Source organism: Pelophylax lessonae, assembly GCF_965119305.1.
Source record: "Pelophylax lessonae genome assembly, chromosome: 6".
In the NCBI taxonomy this organism is placed as follows: Eukaryota; Metazoa; Chordata; class Amphibia; order Anura; family Ranidae; genus Pelophylax; species Pelophylax lessonae.
The window spans coordinates 53917531-53943392 of record NC_138773.1 but is presented as its reverse complement, the minus strand read 5'-3'; the positions used below and the strand labels follow the sequence as shown (position 1 = coordinate 53943392).

The 25862-nt window shown below is 44.0% G+C and overlaps 1 protein-coding gene across 1 annotated transcript in view; it reads left to right on the top strand.

Annotated features, from left to right (window-relative positions):
• Window positions 1-5561: 5561 nt before the first annotated feature.
• SHMT1 (serine hydroxymethyltransferase 1) overlaps window positions 5562-25862 on the top strand; it is a 54854-nt gene continuing 34553 nt past the window's right edge. The window contains exons 1-3 of the mRNA XM_082260617.1: window positions 5562-5705; window positions 13090-13200; window positions 23718-23863. Coding sequence (XP_082116743.1) covers window positions 13105-13200; window positions 23718-23863 — 242 coding nt within the window. The 5' untranslated portion in view covers window positions 5562-5705; window positions 13090-13104. The remainder of the gene's footprint in view (window positions 5706-13089; window positions 13201-23717; window positions 23864-25862) is intronic.

The window sequence follows — 25862 nt, the reverse complement described above, 5'->3', positions numbered from 1 at the left end:
CGGAACCGCCTCAAAGGTTGACTCCATCAGGCCCAGCACCCGCATGTAAGTCTGGAGGGATGACCATCTGCTGGACAGCAGGAGACGAATTGCAGCCTGAAATTTCTGGAGTTTGTCCAGAGGAAGGAGCTGAGTCCAGAGTCAGATCCAGATAGTCCAGCTTTGTGGACAGAACCAGAGCAGACTTCTGAAAATTCAGAATCCAGCCAAACTCCCTCAGAGTTCGTATGGTGATTTCCAAGTTTTCCACCAGAGCTGTAGGCGACTCTGTTCACAGAAGGAGGCCGTCCAAGTAGCCCAGTACTGTGATCCCCCGTTGGCTTAACAATGCTAACACTTTTGTGAAGACCAGAGGAGCTGAGGCGAGACCAAAGGATAGGATGAGGAGATGGAGGGCGCTCTATATAGTGGATTCTGGCTATAGGCAATGTCAACAATGGATTGGATACAGAACAGGCAAGCGGGTGATCAGCATCAAGAAGGAGCCAATTGATGCTCCGAAACGCGTATCGCCCTTTTGACATCCCTTCCTGGCATTTGTGTTCCATGCTGGTCCGGGCAGCACAGCCATCTTTCCTGGTTCTTTCTCCTGAGGGCCCCTCTGCTGGTCGGTTGGGATCTCCACCATCAAGCTGCACATTGGACCACCCCTGGGACCACCTGTCACTGGATTCCTTGCCACATCCTATGATGAGCCCGGTTTATTTTAATGCTAGTAAGTGCATTTTTATCCTTTGGCAATAAAAGTCTTTTGTTTTCTGCACTTAGAGGCGCCTTCTGTTTGTTTTCTTTGAGACAAAAGGGTAATGCCACGAATTAATAATGCTCCTCTCCCATGGCAATGCAAGAAAATCCCCCAATGCAGGGATGCCACCACTGTGCAAATGGACTCCATCCTGAACTTCTGCACCCGCACAAAGCAGTTCAGCACCTTGAGGTCCAGGATTGGTCGCACCTTGCCTTCCTTCCTGGTAACTGTAAACAGGTTTGAGTAAAAACTCTAAAAACGTTCCGAAGTCGTAACGGGGACAATCACCCTTGAAGTAATAGGTCTTATACCGCCCCAAACAGACCCTGTAAGCGGTCCGGGGACAGGCGCAAGTTGGAAGGAAAGAACCTTGCCAGGGGACAAGAGCAAAACTCGATCATGTAGTCAGACCGAATTACTTTGTGGACTCACTTGTCTTGTACCAGGGAAGTCCACGGGTCTGGAAACCAGCAAAGATGTCCCCCCACCCCCAATACGGGTAGTGGCTCACCTTCATGCTGAAGAAGCCTTGTCCATGGGTCTGGCGAAGCCAGACCAGGTTCATTTGGATCCTCCAGAGGAGGCCCTGAAAGGCTTTGAGCCCTTGTCAGTCGACCCTGAGTGACGAAAAAACTTCTTGTGAGCCGAGAAGGAGGGCCCACGTCTACGACGAGGGTCATTGCCCTTGGTAGCCTGTGGAAGAAAGGTACTCCTTCCACCTGTGAGACCTTTAATGATGTCATCCTGGGTAGCTCCAAACAGGCGATCTCCTTGAAAGAGATCAGTCAAGGCCTTTTTAAAAGTCTGGTCCGCAGACCAGCATTTGAGCCAAAAGACACACCGAAGGACCACTGCCAAAACAGAGACCTGAGCCACTAGGGAAGCGGCATCCAAAGAGGCATTACAGATAAACTTCAGCCCCTGGACCAGCTGGTCCGCCAGCTCAACAAAGGCAGGGGGTCTCTCTCCAGGTCACGGCGTAAAAGCTTAGACCACTCAGTCAGAGTTTGCGACACCAGGGCAATGGTAAATACCGGCTGAACCAGCCAGAGTGTACATATTGCAGGCAACAGCCTCCGCCTTCCTGTCAGCCGGGTCCTTAAAGGCCGGGGACTCATGTGGCGATCAGGAAGTGAAAACATGGCCACAGTGCATTAAGCAAACAGGCTAAAGAAAGAGGGATCCCTAGGCCTCAAGGACAGGCCCTGGCAGGACAGGGGGCCCTGGCAGGAGCCCCCACAGGTACAATCCCCTCTGCACAGCCCATCGTCCAGTTGCCCATCGCCAGCATAGCGCCCTGCCCCCACCCCAGGAGTTGGACCAGACCACCCACACAGTCCCAGCCTAAGTTGAGAGGGGGGGTAGGATGGGGGAATAGATGAAGGAGGGGCCTGACAGGAAGGAGGGGAACCTGGGGGTCCGACCGTCCCAAGGAGGAGCCCACCTCCACCCCAAAACCATCCATGGGGAGAGGGGGTCAGCTACTCACCATAGCAGGAACCAGGCGGGCACCGCTCCAGACAGAACCCCTCACCATCGAAATGGGGAGGCTGTCAGCAAGGGGGAACGCTGCGACTCAGGCCGAGACTCAATTCCAAATAGGAACTTTGCTTCCTATTTGGAATTTTCCATTGAAATGCATGGGTGACAGGGTGCCAAATTTTGATTTTTATCACATGGATCAGGCCAAATTGAACTTTTCTATATAGAAGGATGCATAATTAGTAAAAAAAACAAGTGAAATTTGGGTGAGCCAAGTTAGTTTTCATATAGGAATAACTTTGCTTCCTATTCAGAATTTCCCATTGAAATGCATGGGTGCCAAGTTTGGTGCCATATTTTTGATTTTTATCACATGGGTCACACCTAATTGAACTTTTCTATATAGAACGATGCCCAATGTGTATAAAAAAAAGTGTAATTTGATTGAGCCAAGATGATTTTCCTATCTGGAATTTCCTATTGAAATGCATGGCTGTCAGGGTGCCAGGTTTGGTGCCATACTTTACGATGTATATCACTTGGCTCAGGCTTAAACTTTAACTAATAGAGGGGTGTCCAATTATATGAATACAAGTCACATCTAGGGGAGCCAAGATGGTTTTCATAGAGAAAAAGGTATTTATTCAGAATGACCCCATTAAATACATGGCAGTGAGAGAGATAGAATTGTTGCCAAATTTCCCAATTTTGTTACAAACTTTGCAGATAGTAAAGGATCACTTTAGTACATAATGACCCAGCATGAATAAGAAGCTGTGTGTAAAGGAGTCCTCCTGCGATCGACAAAGAAGCTGGCTAAATAATGAGCCACCTTCAGCATCATCTTCCTGGTATCACACACACTGGCAGGCAGCATGGTTATTCTCCCGCGGGGAAGGAGCGCTTCACTCATTGGCTCCCCGGAAAGGTTCCTGTTCCTGATTGGCACATTACCATCCGTGCCTTTGGGCGATTGGGTGCCAGGCCGGTGTACCGGGGAGTGCTGTGCTGTGATTGGTCTAGCTGGATGCCGGGTTCGCGGTGTGTTGTTGAGCTCGGTGTGTCAGGCCGGCTGCTGCTACGGGGAGAGAGTGAGTGTGAGAGCGGGGGATGGGGGAGTCCACAGGGGGCTTGTATTTGGGAGGACCTTTATGGGGCGGGGGTGGATTACAGGGGGGCACTTACTGTATATTAGCTGGGGGGAATAAAGGGGACTTGTATTGGGGAGGGGGCTATACGGGGACTTGTATGGGGGGGGGGGGGCTACAGGGGACTTTTTTGGAGGGGACACTTGTGTTTGAATGGGAGAGACTACAGGGAGACTTGTAATTTGGGGGGGGGGGGCGCTAAGAGACTGCGGGGGGACTTTTATGGGGGAAGATTATAGGGGGACTTTTATTGGGGGCTGGGAGACTACAGGGGACATAATTGTTTTTACGACTTTTATTCGAAGGGGGATCCTGCTTATATAGTACTTATATGGGGGGTGGGACTGCAGGGCTACAAGGGACACTTACTGTATACTAGAGTGAGAGAGTGCATGGGGGGGGGGGACATTTATCTTCTATTGGTATATATGGGGGTGGGTATGTACCTCACAGGTGGAGTGTATACATGAGAGGGGTGATGCTTTGTACAGTACATGTATTAAGGGGATGTTTTTATATATATATATATATATAAGGGTGGGGTGTATTGAGGGGTGATATGTATAGGGGGGATGTATAAGGGTGGGGTGTATTAGGGGGGTGATATATAAGGGTGGGGTGTATTAGAGGGGGGATATATAAGGGTAGGGTGTATTAGGGGGGTGATGTATAAGGTTAGTGTGTATTAGAGGGGTGGGGTGTATTAGGGGGTGATATATAAGGGTGGTGTGTATTAGGGGGTGATATATAAGGGTAGCGTGTATTAGGGGGGGATATATAAGGGTGGTGTGTATTAGGGGGTGATATATAAGGGTGGGGTGTATTAGGGGGGGATATATAAGGGTAGGGTGTATTAGGGGGGTGATGTATAAGGTTAGTGTGTATTAGAGGGGTGGGGTGTATTAGGGGGGGATATATAAGGGTAGGGTGTATTGGGGGGGATATATAAGGGTAGGGTGTATTAGGGGGGTGATGTATAAGGTTAGTGTGTATTAGAGGGGTGGTGTGTATTAGGGGGTGATATATAAGGGTGGGGTGTATTGGGGGGGATATATAAGGGTAGGGTGTATTAGGGGGGTGATGTATAAGGTTAGTGTGTATTAGAGGGGTGGGGTGTATTGGGGGGTGATATATAAGGGTGGGGTGTATTAGGGGGTGATATATAAGGGTAGGGTGTATTAGGGGGGGATGTATAAGGGTAGGGTGTATTAGGGGGGTGATGTATAAGGTTAGTGTGTATTAGAGGGGTGGGGTGTATTAGGGGGTGATATATAAGGGTAGCGTGTATTAGGGGGGGATATATAAGGGTGGTGTGTATTAGGGGGTGATATATAAGGGTGGGGTGTATTAGGGGGGGATATATAAGGGTAGGGTGTATTAGGGGGGTGATGTATAAGGTTAGTGTGTATTAGAGGGGTGGGGTGTATTAGGGGGGGATATATAAGGGTAGGGTGTATTGGGGGGGATATATAAGGGTAGGGTGTATTAGGGGGGTGATGTATAAGGTTAGTGTGTATTAGAGGGGTGGTGTGTATTAGGGGGTGATATATAAGGGTGGGGTGTATTGGGGGGGATATATAAGGGTAGGGTGTATTAGGGGGGTGATGTATAAGGTTAGTGTGTATTAGAGGGGTGGGGTGTATTGGGGGGTGATATATAAGGGTGGGGTGTATTAGAGGGGTGATATATAAGGGTAGGCTTTTGGTAAAGTTGAACTATGCTTTAAAATTCCTTATTAATGAAGCATGCTGGGAGTTGTAGTTCCTTGTCAGTTACAGAAGACATCCTATGCCTGAACTATGATTTCTCACACCCCGGGAATACTGTCTGTCTGTCTGTACAGAGGTCAGAGTCACAAACAACCTTAGAAAGGCGTCTGATTGGACGGGTTCGAGCTTCCAGTGCTGCAGACTTTTTTTATAGTGTCTCTTTGTGATTGGTGGAAATTTTATTGGGGAATAAAGTCTTCCCATTGTATGATTGTGGTGGGTTCATCAGATGTCTCATTGCTGTCGGTGGGACACATCTGCCTGTTTATGGCCATTAGCCAGACGTGCCGACCTTTGCTACCTGGCCCAGCATGTTTATGCCGCCCTTGAAAAGTTAATATGTAAAACTTGTTTTTAGCTCTGATTAACCCCTTCAGGACAGGATGAACGGTACGCTTGAATTGAGTTGGCCTGCAGCGTGTGTCTTCTCTCGTGATTTGGGCGTTTCACAAAATTCAGGACTGGAAAACCTCTACCAGCTTACAGCAGACTTTTTTTCTTTTTTTTTTCGCAGGTCATTGTCCACCGGGAAGGACATCCCTTCGCATATAGGTTCAAGTAAGTTCCAATATACAGCAAAGAACACAAGATTCTACTATTTCTATATGGTTGTTGTCTCTCTATATCATAAGTTTCTATGGCAGTCTTAAGATTTTTTAAGTATCTGCAACAGGAAAATGCTCATAGCAAGCCCATTATCTATCTGTACCCCCGTAGGGGAGGATGGCTTTTATCATGAGGCCTGCATTCAGCATAGCAGTCAGTGTAGTGGTTGGTGGTAGTGAGGAAATACAGTCTGTTCATTATTTAGACTCTGATGAGTAAATCTGAATGCAGTCTGCGTAGAATAGGCTGGTCAGATAGAAATGGTGCGGGCGGTGTAAGTGTTATGTAGTGATGTCCCCTATCTTGCTGTCGCTTAGTCCTTTACGCATTAATTGGACAGCCACAAACAGATGTACAGAAACTCCAGAAAGCTTTATTATAAGGCAGGGGTCTTCAAACTATGGCCCTCCAGTTCAGGAACTACAATTCCCATCATGCCTGTGTCAGTGAATGTCAGAGTTTTACAATGCCTCATGGGATGTGTAGTTCCGCAACAGCTGGAGGGCCATAGTTTGAGGATCCCTGATGTAAGGTAATCCACAAGTTAAAACATAAAAGCACCTAAGCTCCGAGAGATTAACGCGTTTCTCCCTAACGTGAAACGCATCACCAGTCTCCCGGAGGTTAGGTGCCGTGATGTTTTAACTTGCTTTTTTGGAGTTTCCTTACAGTATGTGCCCATCCAGTTTGTGCTTGGCATTTCCACAATGGTGACCTGGGCCAGCACCTTTTCTGTTAGGCTTTAAGGGGCAGAATTTGGGTGGACCAACCTGGAGCGGTGCTTTACAGTTGTCGGTGTCGCACAGTCCTTGTGGTGCAATCCATTTGTATAGAGATTTCAATAATTGCGTGTCTTGCTAATGCGTAATTAAGCAGTGCTATTATGGTGGCCATATATGGAATAATTTTATATATGATTGGATTGTCGATCGATTGGTAGATGGAAATGATCGCTCAATGCGCCAAACACTTAGTGAACATATCAATCTAGTTACTTTACTACATTCGGATTTTCCTTTTAGACCAATCAGAATAATTTTGAAAGAAATCAGTATGGGTCTTTTTGACAATTCCTAGATTCGATCATATCGTCTGATTGTTTGAAGAATTGTTCGATCAGAACGTAATGTGTATGACTAAAATTAAATAGTAGCGATCACAATCTAGCAGGTTAGTGTGTGACTTACCAAAAGATACTTAGGCTTCATTTCCACTAGTGCGACTTGTCGTGTGACTTTGGGCACATAAGGTCGCATAACAAGTCACAGCCCATTGATTTCAATGCCACCCGTTCCCATCTATGCGAATTAAAGTTGCAGCAACTTTGAAAAGGTGCCTGCACTACTTTGATGCGACTTTGTGTCAGAGTGTGTCAAATCAGATCAAAAAAGTTGCATCAAAGTTGCACTGTAAATCGCACGACTTTGGCGTTGCACTAGTGGAAACGTAGCCTTACAGTATTTCTCTTCTGTTAACCCTTAACCCATTCACACTGAAGCAGTCAGTGCATGCGTGTTTTTGCATGTCGTGTTTAGGGCAGCCCATTCGTTTTCATAGACTTCACCAGCGTGCAAAAATCGCACATAAGTATATGACCCTTTTTTTTTTTTTTATCATGCCAGTTCTAAAAGGTGAAGTACTTTGTTATCGTGCTTTAACCACTTCAGCCCCAGAAGGTTTTACCCCCTTAATGACCAGGCCATTTTTTTGCAATTCGGCACTGCGTTGCTTTAACTAACAATCGTGCGAGGCTGTATCCAAAATAAAAAAAATAATATTCTCTTCTTCCCACAAATAGAGCTTTCTTCTGGTGGTATTTGATCACCCCCCCTTTTTTTTCTTTTTTTGTGGATTTTGCACTATAAACAAAAAAAGAGCGACAATTTTGATTAAAAAAAAACAATATTTTTTTACTTTCTGCTATAAAACATACATTTTTTTTTTTATCAGTTTAGGTCAATTTGTATTCTGCTACATATTTTTGGTAAAAAAAAAAATCCCAAAAAGCGTATATTGGTTTTCACAAAAGTTATAGCGTTTACAAACTATGGGATAGATTTTTGCACTTTTAATTTTAATTTTTATTAGTAATGGCAGCAATAAGCGATTTTTAGAGGGACTGCGACATTGCGGCGGACAAATCTGACACTAAGTGACACTTTTCGGATACCAGTGACACCAATACAGTGATCAGTGCTAAATAATATGCATTGTTACTGTATAAATGACACTGGCAGGGAAGGGGTTAATATTGGGGGTGATCAAGGGGTTAAGTGTGCTCCTAAATTGTATTTACTAACTGTGATGGGGGGGGGGGGGCTCTGTGACAGGCACACATAGATTGGTGTTTCAGACACACAATCTCGTGCCTGTCTGACAGGAGGGCCGCCAGCCTTGTTTACATAGGTAGGAGGCTCTCCTGTCAGTTTATCTGAAGATTGTGGAAGGCCAACGGTTCCCGCTGTGTCTAATCACAGCGGGAGTGCAGGCTGGTTGCACGGAAGGCGGCAGGAGGAGGGGGCGTCCCCTCCCGCTCCTTGTAATGACAGCCGAGCTTCTCGGCTGCATCGTTTGTCATTACAAGACAGCCGACCGTCGGCTATGGACGCCGGTACCGGGTTGATGCCTCTAGCTGCAGGCATCACTCTGGTACAAGCACTTTCCAAAATATTGGTAATATCAGTAACCTCCGGGGCCGAATCTGATATATTGGGGAAAGTGCATATTGGCCCTCGATATAGCGGCTTTGCCGATAATCGGTCGATCCCTAGTCCATAACATTCCCCCTTACATCAGAGCATGCCTTCTATTAGAGCTCCATTGACAGTGAAATTCTGCGGACCCAGATGCAAAGGAGGGGGGCTCTGCGGACTGTGATATAAGGAGGGCTCTGCGGACTGTGATATGAGGAGGGCTCTGCAGAATCTGATGTAAGAGGGGCTCTGCAGACTGCGATGCACATAATCACGTAGATCTATGTGATTATGCGCAACCCTGCCGCAGTAAATCTGTGTGGGGTGGTCGGCAAGTGGTTAATGTGTAAATTTGTGCACAGGTTAGCAAAGTGCGTTGAGGTGCTATTAAGAATTCATGGTACTACTACTATACCTCTACAATAAGGATGCATGTTTTTTGTGTGTTGCAGGAACTTTGCGTGCATTCTTGCATCACATAAATGTGAACCTAGACTTATGTTGTCCGATGTCACCAACAACACCAAACTGTGTCTCAACACCTGAATATATCCTTGTTGGGCCTCCATTTTGTTTGTCCTTTCATCATCTGAAGGCTGCTTTCACACACACTGAAGTTTTTCAAGTGCTTTTTGCATTAAAAAAAGCACCTGTAAAGCTCAAGAAAAATGTTTCCCTTTTTAAAATCTTTGAGTGTGTATACAGTGGGGCGGTGCGCTTCCGTTGCAGTGTAAAAAATCCTGCTTGCAGCATTTTTGGAGCATGTTTGGGGAGTAAAAAAAAAAGAAAAAATGCTCCAAAAACACTCCTTCCTAGTGGAATGAATGGGAACCACATCCGAAACGCCCAGACTCTGTGTTTATGGTGCAGTTTGAGTCAAATGTCCTTCAAAAACCGCACTGCAAAAGCGCAGCAAAAACACTCCATTAACGCATAGGCGTTTTACTGGAGTTTTTTAACCGGTTGCCGACTGCGCACAGTATATTTACCCCAAAAGTGTCAAAAATGTCAGTCAAGGGTCCGATCTGTCCGCCGCAATGTTGCAGTACCACAAAAAAAATCGCAGATCGCCGCCATTACTCGTTAAAAAAAAAAAACACCAAAAATGACAAAAATCTTTCCCTTTGTTAGTAAACGCGATACCTTTTGCGCAAACCAATCAAAATACGCTTTTTGCGATTTTTACCAAACATATGTAGCATAAAACAAATTGGCCAAAAATGTTAAAAAAATTTTGACTTTTAAATTTTTTTGGGGGGGAATTTCATATTCATATAAAAAAAAGTGAAAAATATTGCTATTTTTGCAAAATTTACGCTCTTTTTTTGTTTATAGCGCATGATCAAAAAATTGCACAGGTGATCAAATACCACCAAAAGAAAGCTCTGTTTGTGGGAAAAAAAGGACGTGAAATTCGTTTAGGTACAGCGGCGCACGACCGCGCAATTGTCCGTTAAAGTCACGCAGTAAAAAATCGCAAAAAACCCCCTGGTCAGGAAGGGGGTAAAATCTTCTGGGGCTTAAGTGGTTAAGTCAAATCCGTGTGAAAGTGCCCTAAAGAAAGCAGAAGGATTATTTGGCTTTGCCTGCTAAAATGAAATGTATGCCCCCCCTTCAGTTTCAGTAAATTAAGATGCAGATAATTAGGCAGAACTTGTGACTGTTGCATGATCTCAGAGCAATGATTAGCTATGTTAAATTTGGCTCAGGAAGACCTCCAGTCAGCAGATCTGTAGGAGCTTTGCACAGGATTTTAAGGGTGAAAACTTAAGCCCATCCTCCTATATAGGCTTAAAGGGCCGATTAGTCCTAAATATGTAATATACATTGGGGTTCCTTCATGCTCAATCTATTGTCATGCATTTAAAGCCCTAGCAAGCCATTTTTATTTAATATAGAGCAAGGAAGTATTAGATTGTTTTCCATGGATTATGTAATTGGAACAGGGTGACTCAACAACTTTTCTTGTTCAAATATTTTATTGATGAATAGAGTAGATAAAGTTCAGACAGTAAACCAAATAGGCTCAAACAACAAACAGCTCCTCACAGGGAGCAATATCATGCATAGGGTAGAGACAAAGAATAGGAAATAGATCGCTTAAAGGATAAGTTCAACTTTTGGAACATGTTACATGTTCCACCCATATTGACGTTTTTCAGCAGCTGCAGTCACCCCCCCCCCCCCCCCCCCAGTGTCGGCGTACGGCATATTCTCTGGGCACCCACTGTCACTATTTGAAAAAGACAAGGCAGTGCGGGGGTCCGGCCACATCATTCATTCGCAACTCCCGACAGCCTTTGCGGCTTGTAGTTTAAACTACCATGGTGCTGTTAAGCGCTTTGGTAGTTCATTCATTCTTCCTGTCAGTGTGTATGTCTGCCGGAACGAGGTATGAGCAGACGGATACACTGAGAAGTTTGCAGGAGTCCTGCATGTCACCTGAAATCTGCTGATCGTGGGTGCAATGCTTTCCAGGTTTCCAGTAAAAAAATAAATAAATGCAAATCTTTTTTTTTTTTTTTTTTTTTTTTTTTTTTTTTTACCTACAAAACGATGTGCATTTAAAATTTTTCTTAGGTGAATTTATCCTTTTATCCAGTGTGATCCGATCCCAATGTGCGTATCAGGAGAAACGGTTCAGCAAAGTACCACATGTATATCAAAAATCAAAAACTACAAAATCTAAAGTCTTTGAAAGATGGGAGGCAATTGTCCCAGCCATAGCTTGGGATTGTTGGGTCACTTGGGTGGGCAATCGGGTTCAGAATAGTAGCAGAAACTAGATGTAGGAAAGAGAGGGGAAAATTAAATATGGGGCTGGGGGAGATCCCTGAAACAGCATCACATATTGCACTTATTAACCTCCTTAGCGGTATTCCTGAGTGTGGCTCGGGGTTAACTTTCAGTACCAAAAGCGGTAACCCCAAGCCACACTCAGGATTACCCCACAATGTGACTCACCTTCCCTGCGCTCCCCCGCCATCCTCCCCGGCATCCTTGCAGTCTCTCCCCGCTCTGTGCACGGCCGATGCCGGCACTTGCCTTCCGGTTCCCTCTTTGCGAGCATTGCGACGCAAGGGGGTGGAACCGGCGGCAAATTCAAAAGTGTAAATACACAAATGACATTATACAAAGCTGTGATCCTAACGGATTACACTGTTTCATGCCATTTCACCACAGGATTGCAGCTGGCTACTTTTCCAGTGCCCTGCCTGTGCTTTTTCAGTTCTTTGTGCCTGGAAAATTTTGAACGACCATAGTGTCCAAAAAGCATTCTTTTTGTGCAAAAGCGCTTTTAGACGAACTGGAAAACAGCGACAGCTAAAAGCGCTTTTGCGCAAAACGCTTTTTGGACGCCATGGTCGTTCTCAATTTTCCAGTCACCAGGTGCAATCCTGTTGTGAAATGGCATGATACAATGTAATCCGTTTATCATCTCATTTGGTTTATTTACATTTTTTAAATTGCCACCGGTTTCACCCCCCTGTGTCACAACGCTCACAGGGAAGGGAACCGGAAGACAGGTGTCAGCATCGGCTGGGAGGACGGTGGGGGGGGAGGATGGCGGGGGATCGCAGGGGAAGGTGAGTTTTTAAATATAAAACAGATTTCCATGCAAAACAATGTACCGCTTTTAGCACAGAAATCTGGACATAATCAGACCAACAGGGAGGTTAAAGTGCAGAAGGTCAATTGGGAGCAACATCTCAAGGCTCCAATAGCGTTTCATCAAAGTGGGTTGTAGGAAGTTGTCTACCCACGGCTGCCATACTTTCAGGTAAGTGCAAACTGTCATGCAAAGTTGCCTCAATGTTTGCATGCAGTGTCTTTTGTGATCCTGTGCTTAGTGGCCAGGACGTAGAGAGTAGGTGTCTTCCATGACTTGCCTTTTTTTTGTTTGGCAGCCGTGGTGGCTCAACAACTTTTCACCTCTCATCCTTTTCTTGACAATCAACATCTACACAATCCATGGTGATTGGATCAAAGTGTCAGTGCTACCTGTGTGGGATATAAATGTTGGGGTGTGTTCCCGATGCTCATTAGAACTGAAGAAATGACTTGGAGAAGCTACCAAACCTCTTCAACCTTACAGAAAAAGTCTAATTGAATACCTTTCTATCAAAAATAAATCGTTAGTGGAGTAGTACTTCTGAGTATTGGGGAATCATGTGACTCGCTATTTTTCCTGCCGTATAACAGTGCCAGTGCGGTCACATGGGGGTCTGATTTTTAAAGATTACTCTGTGCATTCTATGTGCAGCTAAGGAATGGAGAAATTATGTGAGCGTGTCCCTCTTCCAAGTTTTTGTATATAGGTTGCCTCTGCTCTCTGGGTCCTTCAACTAGCTGATTCAAAAACTTGGAGGCCCAAATGGTTTGGGAGTTTAAAAGTTGATTATTGGCTTATTATATCTCCACAGCCAGGAAATGGAAAAGAAGCTGGTATGATTATTTACTGATGAGTTCCTTTATTTTTCTCTGTGAAAAGCTTACCATTTAGACCAGAGTTCTTAACCGGTCCATAATGAGCTCTAACCCAGCTACCTGAATTACAAAACCGTAGTGTGTATATGGGTGAATTTATATTTGATAGTGATGTTTTGGATGGAACAGATACAATATTTTTCATTTGTTTTCAGGTGTGAAACGAGAAGATGGCCGAAACCCCTGTGATTAATGGCGGGCACACAGATCTTTGGGCTTCTCATAACCAGATGGTACTGGAGCCTCTAGAGGTTAATGATCCAGAGGTGAGCTTTGGAGATTTTTTTTAAATGTGGTGAACAAAGCATTTTCACAATGTTGTATACTAAAAATTGTATTCAGTTTGGCACTGATATTGGCTTAAAGTTGAACTCCAGACAAGCGGGTATAGTTTTCTAATGCAGGCGGTGACCTTCACCGCTGGATCCTTGCTGACCAGTCAAAACACACCACCTATTAGCTGGCTGGACAGTACCGGAGCCAAGTCACTTTACTATGCCCTGCTGTCGGCATACGGAAATCTGGCACAAATGATTGGGTGATTGTATAAGGCATTCTAAGAGTATGACATTAAGATAAATCAATGTTTTGCATTGTTGTGTTTATTGATTTGTAGAAAATGTATTTTCTTAGCCTAGCACCTTACAAATGATTTTTCTCTTTTTTTTGAAAGGGGGGTAACGCCTCATTTCCTATTCTGTATCACCTTTATCAAAAAGACAAAGTGCGGAGAGATACAAGACCTGAAATAAAAAGTTGACCAGACTTTGACGGTCAGGGTTCACTTCTCCATATTTACTCGTTCTTTGGAAAATTGACAGATTTCTAGTTCAATTTCATCACAATTAAGACTACTATTCTTCTAGACCAGGGATCCTCAAACTCTGGCTCTCCAGCTATTGCAGAACTACACATCCCATGAGGCCTTTTAAAACTCTTGACAGTCACAGACATGACTAGGCATGATGGGAATTGTAGTTCCTGAACAACTGGAGGGCCATAGTTTGAAGATCCCTGCAGTCTAGACCAACCTTTTTCAATCAGGGTGCCTTCAGGTTTCTTCAGGGTTTCCTTGGCAAAATGTCTAATAATTGCCCCAAAATTGTATTCAAGCTGGTGGGTGGATGAAGCCTGCCTTCTAGTTAAAGCCACAGGTTTTCATTTTACACCATTACATCCTTCTAGCTGCCAACCTATCGACCAATGAAAATATCCGTTAATAAGGAGGATGTCAGTTGCCTGCATATCGTCCCTGTTTGATACTCCCATGCCGCTCTCCAGCAGCTTTGGTGTCTAATTGGCTAAGTGATGTAGAAAAACGAAATGAGAACAAGAGAAACATTGGAATACTAGTCAGTACCAGTTTGCAAAAGTGTATTTGCTTTGGAAGAATAAATCTCCTCTAAAGTTGGGTGTCCTACATGCAGTGAATGTTGCTGCATTATTAGTTTTACATTTTAGAATGAGGCACCTCAAGACTGTCCATAGTTTTGGAGGGTGCCTCAAGATTGTCCATAATTTTAAAGGGTGCCATGACTGAAAAAAGGTTGAGAAACACCCCTGGTGCCCAAGCTGCGGCCCTTTGATGTGCGGCCCTCAGACCTCAGTAGTCTGTACTGGTAACATTAGTTAGGGTAATAACATTGATTTCTACTAGCCTCGTATAACATGTTCCCAAATTCATATTGTCTGCCGCAGCATATCCCCAGCCAACCATGTATCCTACTCACTCTGTCCACATTTCCTTTGTTAGGTCTGCAGTTTGACAGTCCACAAACATTACATATATTGAACATTATGTGCGGCCCCTTAGTGATGTCAGGGGCTGCACTTAAGGCCCCTTTATCTCAAAAGTTGACAACTGGTCTAAACCCATCTTTCCTTCTACAAAATAAGTATATATCCATCATATCTTAAAAAAAATCAGTCCTTAAACATCTCCTTCATGCAACTTATGGTGGTCATGCACTATGTTAAAAATCGACCGAAATTCGGTCATTTGGACAATTCGTTTGTTTTTTGGGCAGTTAATGGCCGCAAATGGGTAATCGGTTGTGACGTTTTTTGAGCCAAAAAAATGAAGGTCAAGTTTGGAAATTTTCTGCCGAACAAGCGATAAATAGAAAGGTTAATGTGTTTCTTGTCCAAACGGTTTGCACTAGGTATATGTAAAAAAAAAATGAACAAAAAACAAAATAATTTGTCCATTGAGCGATTTATCGGTCATTACATGATGGCAAGATTGTCTGCTCTCACGTGTATGGCCAGCATAAATCCTGTATTCCCTTGCGTTGGCAGAGGGTATCTCTAACAAAAGTAGAAAAACTCCACAAATGGAAGATCTAATCTCCTCCCTGAAAAAAAAACGCAGGCATAGAAAGACCTCATTCGCTTCCCTTAGTCAGGTGAAGGCAGATGCCTTTTTGGCAGGAACTCGCCTAGCTTGGCTTGCCCTCCAACCCCTTCCTACTTCACCATTCCTCACCACCTACCTACCAGTTTCTTTTACCCCTTCCCTCTTCCTTTCTATTCAACTTGGCTTCAGTTTTCCTTCTCTCATACTCTTGGTATTTTACCCTATTTCCTTACTGCCTCCTAAAAGCAGACCTTCACTCAAAAGTGGAAGTGCCAGTACCCCCCCCCCCCCCCCCCCCGGGTCCCCCAATACTAATGCGGTCAATTTTTTTTTTCTTTACAGGGAACTGGCACCTTTTTTGACAGGTACCTGCTTCCACTCCTTCAATTCTAGGTGGGAATGAGGAGTGTTTTGGCACGCCCCCCTACCCATGGCCCTCACCAGCAGACTCCTGGGACACGTCGCACGTCCCAGTAGGCCGCAGAACCAGTCTGACAGGGCTGTACTATCTCGTAAATGTGCTCACATTGGCTAAGTGGTTAGCACTTCTGCCTGGCACCACTAGGGTCGTCTGTTCGAATCCCAACCATGGCACTACCTGCCTGGGGTTTGCCTGTTCTCCTTGTGCCTGTGTGTGTGTTTCCCCAGGATACTCTGGTTTCCTCCCACGCTCCAAAGATATACTGGTAGGTTAATTGTTTCCTGTCTAACTTGGCCCTAGTATGTGTAGATATAAATGTGAGTTGGAGACCTTTTTAGATTGCAAGCTCCTTGAGGACAGGGACTGATGTGAATATGCAGTATACAGTGGATATAAAAAGTCTACACACCCCTGTTAAAATGTCAGGTTTCTGTGATGTAAAAACCTTAAATGTGACCTATAAACTGTACAACTCTGTTGAACAACAAACTGAAATATTTTAGGTGGAGGAAAGTTAAAATAAAAAAACTAAAATAATATGGTTGCATAAGTGTGCACACCCTTAAACTAATACTTTGTTGAAGCACCTTTTGATTTTATTACAGCACTCAGTCTTTTTGGGTATGAGTCTATCAGCATGGCACATTTTGACTTGGCAATATTTGCCCACTCTTCTTTGCAAAAACACTCCAAATCTGTCAGATTGTGAGGGCATCTCCTGTGCACAGCCCTCTTCAGATCACCAAACAGATTTTCAGTCGGATTCAGGTCTGGGCCCTGGCTGGGCCATTTCAAAAACTTTAATCTTCTTCTGGTGAAGCCATTCCTTTGTTGATTTGGATGTATGCTTTGGGTCATTGTCATGCTAAAAGATGAAGTTCCTCTTCATGTTCAGCTTTCTAGCAGAAGCCTGAGGGTTTTGTGCCAATATTGACTGGTATTTGGAACTGTTCATAATTCTCTCTCTACCTTGACTAAGGCCCTTGTTCGAGCTGAAGAAAAACCGCCCCAAAACATGAAGCTGCCACCACCATGCTTCACTGTCGGTATGGTGTTCTTTTGGTGATGAGCAGTCTGGTTTTTGCACCAAACATATCTTTTGGAATTATGGCCAAAAAGTTCAACCTTGGTTTCATCAGACCATAACGCATTTTCCCACATGCTTTTGGGAGACTTCAGATTAATGCCCCATACACACGTGCAGATTATCTGAAGACTTTTGTCTGCAGACTTACCAAAACCATATAATATGAGGTCAAACCTAAACACTTTCAATTTGTATGCAATCCGGCAGGTCCTTGCACTACATAGAAAAGGTAAATCTGAAGACAAAAGTCTTCAGATAATCTGCACGTGTGTACGGGCCATTAGACTAAAAATTTAGCTGGGCTTGGATGTTTTTCTTGGTAAGAAATGGCTTCTGTCTTGCCACTCCACCCCATATCCCAGACATAGGAAGAATACGGGAGATTGTTGTCACAGCCAGTACTTGCCAGATATTTCTGCAGCTCCTTTAATGTTGCTCTAGGCCTTTGGTAGCCACCCTGACCAGTTTTCTTCTCGTATTTTCATCAATTTTGGAGGGACGTCCAGTTCTTGGTAATGTCACTCATGTGCCATATTTTCTCCAATTGATAATGACTGTCTTCACTGTGTTCCATGGTATATCTAATGCCTTGGAAATTCTTTTTGTACCCTTCTCCTAACTGATATCTTTTAACAATGAGATCCCTCTGATGCTTTGGAAGCTCTCTGCAGACCATAGCTTTATTGTAGGATGTGACTAAAGCCTCGTACACACGCAGCGAATTTCCGCCGACCGGTCGTCCGTCTTTTGTGGTGTCTGTTGGTTGGAATGTGCTCTAGACTGCATACGAATTTTCCCGTACGACAGAATTCTACTTCAGAAGTGATGTCATGTGTTGGATTGCTTTGTATGTGATCTCTTACATCTCTGAGCATGCCTAGTCTTGCTCATAAGATTTTTCCCCATCGAAATCTGTACTAATGAGACGAAAATCGGACGTGTTTTGATGGTCGACAAAAATTTTATAGTCTGCACACCAGGATTTTTTCGGCCGAAAAGTCAGTCGGTTGTCGGAAGCACAAGCCGAAAATCGGCAGATCGGTTGTTGGATGAAAATTCCTGGCCGAATTTCGACTCGTGTGTACAGGGTTTAAGAAAATGTCAGGAAAGACCTACTAGAACAGCTGAGCTTTATTTGGGGTTAATCAGAGGCACTTTAAATGATGGCAGGTGTGTCCTATTTAACATGAATTTGAATGTGATTGCTTATTTCTGAACACAGCTACATCCCCAGCTATAAGAGGGTGTTCACACTTATGCAACCACATTGTTTTAGTTTATTTTTACTCCCCCCCCCCCCCCCCCCAAAAAAAAAAAAGATTTCCGTTTTTTCTTTTCAATTAAATTGTACAGTTTATAGGTCACATCAAAGGTGGAAAAAGTCCTGAAATTATTTATTTATCTTTGTCTCATTTTTTTACATCACAGAAACCTGACATATTTTACCAGGGGTGTGAAGACTTTTTAGATCTATTGTATAAAGCTCTTTGTAAACTCTCAATGCTATATAAGTACTTGTAATACTAAAATATGGAGCCGGTCGTTATTTCCCAGGAAGTCACAGCAGGCTCCCATATCCAAGAAGGCTGTGCCTGGGACCCACAGCGGTAAAAAGTATTGGCTGTGGGCAGACAACGCTGGATTCCAGGCATTGGTAAGTAACTACATTTTTACAATTTAACAGCTACAGTATTTGTAGATGCTGACTATTTTTTTGATTTAAAAAAAAAAAAAAAAAAAATGGAAGTTCCTCTTAAGTCCCCCATTTCCACCCACTGCACAACACACACACATTTTGAACCAAAGCCAGACTATATCTGTTCTGGGCACTAATGCCCCGTACACACGTGGAGATCGTCGGCCGACCGATCGGCTGTCTTTTGTCCCCGGGCTGTCGTGTCCGCTGAAAAGTGCAAAAGACTGCACACAAATTTTGTCCGCCGACTGCAGAAGTGATGGTTAACTTTCCGTGTGTTTTTTTTCTTTTCTGAGCATGCCCAGTCTTGCAAATCTGCTGTCTGTCGGCCGAATTCTGTATTGACTGGCGAACAATCGGCCGCTCTGGTGTCGGCATACAAAAATTTTAATGCTTGCACGACAGATTCTTTTCGGCCGAAAGTGCGCTGTCGGCTGTCGGAAGCATCATACTAACAAGCCTACAATCGGCCGATCGTTCGGCGGCCGAATCTTTTCGGCCGACAATCTGCACGTGTGTACGGGGCATAAGTGGTGGTGGAAGCTCATACTTAGATACACCCAACCAAAGTGGAATTTTGCTCCTTCTAAGGGGAATACACTGTAAAATAAGGTAAGAAAAATAAAAATGTTTTCATAGCTTTTGCGTAAAATTTGCTGACACTGGTAAAAATATAAATCCTTGCACAAGCAGAAATAGATAAACATAACATAAGCAGAACATAGGATCAGGAAGCTTGAACCTTTCCTGATGGATGTACTTTTAGGTCAGGCCATCCTCTGTGTTTGCATGTGACTTTTGCTGTGCAGTCTTTTTCAGCAGTTCTGAAAATTTCCTTTTTTTTTTTTTTTTTTTTTTTTCCCCAACAGCTTTTCCAATATCTACCTATCTGCTAAATGAACTTGAACAAATGTTTGAACGTTGCACCCATTCATCTACTTCCAACCCTCCTTTTTTATAGAGACTGTACCAGAGCAAGAAAAATCTTCTTGTGTAAAAATCTTGTGTAGACATCCTAAAGCCCCGTACACATGGGCTGAATATCGGGTGGTATCGGCTGGTTCAATAGAACCTGGCCGACATTCGGTCGTGTGTACGGCAACTGGTCCGACAGAAGCCGGTTGAACGTCCAGCTTCTGTCGAAGGGCATGACTGAATCAGGTATCGACATCCAATCACTGCTCTCAGCTAATGGCTGCGAGTGCTGAGCAGTGTGTTCTGGCGGGGGGCATCGCATCCCATCCCCCTGTCAGAACAAAAGCTCGGCAGAGAGATCACTGTACTAACATCAGATTGTTAGTACAGGATCTCCTCCTGAGCTGCTTTAGTTTTTTTTTTTTTTCCGCCCGTTGGGTTGAACGAAATTAAACAAATGGTGTTTGTAATGGGTTAAGACTGCTGCTGATTGCCACTGTCTTGAATGTGTTGTCAGCAGCTCCAGCAGGCTCAGAACTGTCCCTCAAGTGATGTTCCATAGTATTTTCCTTTGCTCATCCCTTGGCAGATACATAAATGTAGGGAGTAAGGCAGAGGAGCTGGGCCAGCAAGGATAGTAATTAGACATTCCCAGACGAGGAGGGGGGCTGTTCTAGGAACCACTCTTTCTGGAGTGGTCAAATTTGCTAGCAAGTTCAGAGGCCCTTTACGTGTGAATAAAAATAGTTTATGGAAAGGAAAAAATTATGTCAATTGTCTCCCAATGCACTGCAAGGCACATTACAGATGGATGGTGGAGGCGGGAGATGCATGCTTATTCTTCTGTACTTAAATTGAACATGTTGTGGCAGAACTATGAGATCTGCCATTGCTGATTTGGTTTAAGTGTGCATGCTGTTGAGCTGTCATTCTTATTGTGGCTGTACTACTTAGTGAGTCACTAACCTGAATCAAGCATGCAGCCGGTGAAATGTGAAAGTTTGAACACTCGTCCTGCCTACTTGATCTCACAAGGTTGTGCAAGGATAAGGATTATGGCCCCAGAACTTCTACCCTAAATAAACATGCCATCAGTGTTTTGTATTTCTGTTCTCAAAGGTAAGTGTGTTTTTTCATGCAGGAAAAAGCGATGGGTTCTTTTAAATGCCCAACACCCATGAAGATGAAAAAATCCACCCTTGCAATGGGCCCCCCCCCCCCCCTGCACATCAAGAGTTAATTGCAAGGGACATTTTTTCCTAGGGGCAGAACAAAGAGCAAGAGATTCCCCCTGGGGTTGGGACTATGTAGGCAACCACATTTCCAAAAGTATAAAAATATTATAGATTTATTAATTACATTTAAAAGGAAGATGGATGGATCATAATATACTAATGATTACAAACAAGCAAATGTTGTACAAAACATACATAAAGATGAAAAGGTATGGAACCTAAAATCAAAATAAAACCACAAATGATGGTAACCGGTATACGGTGTGGATCACCAAAAGAGTACAAGCATGTGGAAATCCTCCAGACCCGGCGCGTTGTAGGGAAGGTTACCTTTCTTCAGGGGTATATCGATGGAGTGATTTGATTTCCAAATGGATGTAAGAGGCGGCAAGAGAGTTGCAAACAGTTAAAATCACAGAGGGCAGGTGAAGGTTTACTGTGGTGATAATGTTAACGGACAGAAGTTGCCTGCAAGGAGGCGGGCAAAAGCTGCAGTCTCCCCTGGAGGTCTAGCCAGGATCTCAAGTAACTAGGCCAGTGCGTTGTCCCTCAGAAGATATGGTCTGCATGTACGTCCTTTAACTTGCGTAGAATAATGAATTCAAGCAGGTCAATGGAGAATGGTATCGTAGTATCAACACAGTGTGTAGAGACCTGTTGTGTATTTGGGTCAGAACCTTTTAAAGATATCTGCAGGTATTGGGGCAGGACTTGTTTGTGAGGCCAGCAGAGACTGCGGCTTTTTCCCGCTTCCTCACAGGCAACTTCTATCTGTGAACATTATCGCCCACAGTAGACCTTCACCTGCCCTCTGTGATTTTAACTGTTTGCGACTCTCTTGCCCCCTCTTACATCCATTTGGAAATCAAATCAATCCATTGATATACCCCTGAAGAAAGGTACCCCTACCTGAAACGCGTCAGATCTGGAGGATTTCCACATGCTTGTACACTTTTGGTGATCCACACCGTATTATGATTTTAGGTTCCATACCTATTCATCTTTATGTAAGTTTTGTACAACATTTGCTTGCTTGTAATCATGTGTATATTATGATCCATCGATCTTCCTTTTAAATGTAATTAATCTATTTTTATACTTTTGGAAGTGTGGTTGCCTACATAGTCCCAACCTCAGGGGGAATCTCTTGCTCTTTGTCCACATCCTGGGTTTCCTATAACTGGGAACTTTCTACATTCCTAGGGGCAGAAGGTTAGGGGGAAAATACATTACTCGCCCCAGCCGGCTCCCTTCAGTGCTGCGCCTGATCCCCCCCCCCCTGCAAACTCTCCATGAGCTGCGTCTGTCTCTGGCCACACATTAGCCTTGTATTGTACGTGATGACGCCGAGGCCTTACCCGCAGACCAGTGGTAATTTGGAGGAGGAGGGTGCTGGAGCGGGGAGCTGGGTAGGTGATACAGCCTGTCCTGCAATCCTGTAGAAATAACGAGTATTTAACCCTTATAGTGAAGGGGGGCCCCACTGCAAAGGTGGATTTAAAAAAATTATACATTTTGAGTTGGGCTTTTCATCCCAGTTGCTCCAGCATCTGAATAAAAAAAAAATACACAGGACAGGAGAAGACTCCCTAGCTCTCATGTGACAGTGCTGAGTCTTCATGGGCAAAGCACATATTCACATTAGGACTTTCCTACAGGCTAGTAGCTATGGGGGGGGTTTTATATAAGCACGTGTTTAGACTTGCAGTGGGGTATGTAAATGTACGGTTAAAATGTGTTCTAAAAAAGATTTACTAATTAGGCATTGCAAGGAGTCACTGCGATTCATACAGGAAAGGAGCCATCTCCGTCAGTACTAGTAGGTCATAGGGAGAGCAAATCAGGACCAGAAAAAACACTTAAATCAATCCCAGAAGGTATCACTATTCCGCACGTAGTGAGAACATCAGAATGGACCGGGAAGAATCTTTTTAGGAAAGCATGAAATATACAGTTGTGAGCGAGGGTGACCGGACTGCTGGGGCACCTCCACAGCAGAACAACCAAATTGCTGGATAAATTCAGCTCCCTAAGTGAGTAATCTCCACAGGCATCTCCCTGCTGGATGCAAAGCTTTGCACCTGTGGCAAAAACGGCCCCTCCTGTAGTGTTCAGAGGACAGTATTGCCACCGACTGTGACCCATTCAAGCAAACGAGGAAGCGCAGCAAACGCCCCACAATGCCATGCACACGGTTGTGGGGCTTTGGTGTTGCATTTACGGGGTTAAAAGGGGTGATAAGGGCATCATATCGCCTCCTTAAAAATAATCTTAAAGCAGATTCCTTTTCAGAAGGCACAGCAAACTTGTGCATATTTAAACAAGGGCTTAAATGGTAATGTATAGTATGTATGCCTGTCTAGTAATGTATTCTGGAACAAAGAAAACCCTTCTCATCACATTTCTGTACTCTCAGCATGCCTTTTCACCTACATGAGCTGGGGTTATCACAGGAGCACCCAGCGAGCAAAGGCTGAGATTGTAAAGCTGGTGTAATGTAGGTGAAATATCCATTCAGAACTCTAGTGTGCCTCTTGTAGGCTTTTTGGGGGCTGAGTTTTCTTTTTAGGTGAACCTGTCAGAATCATGGGCACACAGCATGAGAGCTATAAGAGCAGCATTCTGTCTGGTCATGAAGGGGGTTTGAAAACTTTGTGCAGGTATGTAAGAGGAAAATCTTATAAAACATCAGTTTATGTACTTTCTAAATTGTTCTTTACAAGGAACATTGAACCATGCACTCTGTCTGATGTCCTGCAGTCACACACCTGCGCACAGATGGCCTAAGCAGAGGCTTATTTTACCTGCCAGTATGTTTTGGTTCTTGGTAGGGAACCAATAAATACAGGAGAGAGCATAAAAGATCCATAGATGATATTTTTTATAAAGAAATTAATCTCCAAACCCCAGTGCTACACCACGCAGCCAACTGCTCACAGGGGTTCTCCTGAACTAAAAGTCGAGGGATGAAAGCATCTGAACTCCATGCACCAAGCAGGTGCTTCCTAAACTGCACAGCATGCAAGCAATCGGTAATATTTCATTAAAAACCTGTCTCTGGTTTTGTTTCAAGGTGTACAAAATTATCCGTAAGGAGAAGCACAGACAGCGCTATGGCCTGGAACTGATCGCCTCTGAGAATTTTGCCAGCTGTGCAGTCTTGCAGGCTCTTGGCTCCTGCATGAACAACAAGTATTCGGAGGGTTACCCAGGACAGAGGTGAGAAGGGGCCAATAGTGTTTTCATGCTGAGATGACTGTTGGACGCTGGCATTGACTATGTTCGCGGTCCAGTTATCTGGTACTTGTAGGTCTTCTGTGACCAAATTTGCCTTTGTTTCAGATGAACACAGCTCTTAAAGAGGAGTTCTAGCCTGGGAAAAAAAAATTAAGTCAGCAGCTACAAATACTGTAGCTGCTGACTTTTACTATAAGGACACTTACCTGTCCAGGGAGCCCGTAACGTTGGCACCCCAAGCTGATCCGTTAATTGGCTCCGGGTGCAAGCGACAGCATCTTCACTAAGGGAAACAGGAATTGAAGCCTCGCGCATCAGCCTGGTTCCTACTGCGAATGTGCGAGTTGCGCTATGCTTTATGAATGGTCCCGCTGTCTTCTGGGAACTGTATGTCTCCCAGGAGGTGCGAGGGGGGGGGGGGGGGTTGGAAATTGTGTAGAACACAGCACAATTGCGGTGATCCCTGGACAAGTTCCGCTGGCAGGACCCGGGCCCTGCTGTGCAAGATGGCGCCGAGCCTCCTGTACCAGCAACTGCTCAGGACCTAACTAAGGTATTGGATGCTATATCCACTTGTCAGGCCACACTAACGGCCAAGATAGAGGAGGTGAAGGTGGATGTCTCACTAGTTAGACAAGATATGTCCAAGCTTAGGGACCGGGTCACGGACGCTGAAGCCAGGATCAGTCAGGCAGAGGATGTCATCCTGCCCCTCCAGCACACTACTGAGTCGCTCCAGTGCAGAGATGTATAGTAACGAAGTAGAACTACTTAAGTACTGTACTTAAGTACAGAAATGCGGTATCTGTACTTTCCTAGAGTAGAATTTTTTTCTCCTACTTCTACTTTTACTTCACTACATTTTTTCGATGATTTCGATACTTCTACTCAAGTATTTTTTTTTGTGCTGCATAGTTACTCGTTACTTTTAAAAAAAATGACCACTGCCAGAACAGTAGATGGCAGGTTGCATAAAGCTCAAAAAAATGTGTATAATGTCAGTTGTAAATCAGCGCATACGAAAATAAAGGCTGTGTATAATAAAAGCTGCTATACCAAATCTTTCCAATAAAAAGAAAATATGAAACAAACAAATAAATGGTGCTACAGCGCTTAAAGTGCATCAAGAAACTACTAACAAACACAGGTTAATCATTTGAATAATTCATTTGAAATAATAAAAAACAATATGATGTTCAAACTTTTGACTTCTTTCTTTAATAACTACATAACACAGTACTTGTACTTCTACTTTCAGTACTTGAGTAGAAATTTTTTTTCAAAACTACTGGTACTTTTTACTTTTAGTACTTAAGTAGCAAATTTTTTGAAAAAACTACTTGCAATACTTAAGTAAAAAAAATGTTGAATACTTTAGTACTTCTACTTAAGTAACTTTTTCTGTGAGCACTTCCACTTCTACTCAAGTCACTTTTTGATCGAGCACTTGTACTTTTACTCAAGTAGAAATTTTGAGTACTTTATACAAGTCTGCTCCAGTGCCAATTCCAACAACTTGCCCAGAAACAAGAAAGGTACCAAATGTGGCGGCGAAAAGGGTGCAGGTAGCAAACAAGCGGCGCTTCCCCTTTTGGGTGGAGTACCGCTTTAAGTCAGACATAGATGGAGCGATTTTCTTTCCTGCATCTACGGGTCATTGTTGATGGGGGAATCCCTCCCGGGGAGCCATTTTGTTCTCCCGGGGGTGGGGGCCTCTCTGCCACATATGCTGGGCTGAGGTTTTGAACTGCCGCTGGAGGGGGCATTTTAAAAAAAATGTACTGTTTGTTTACCTTTTGCACTGTACCCTCAGTGTGCCTGGACTCTTTGTTAGCAAAGTGCAATTAGGCTTTAAGTAGAACATGGTTTAAGGGAGCCTTGCATTTAAAGGTCCACGTATAATGTGCAGGCCTTCTCCCCTTGTAAAAAATATTTGAAAAATGTATCTGTAAAGAAAAAAAATGTGTATTTTATACTTGCC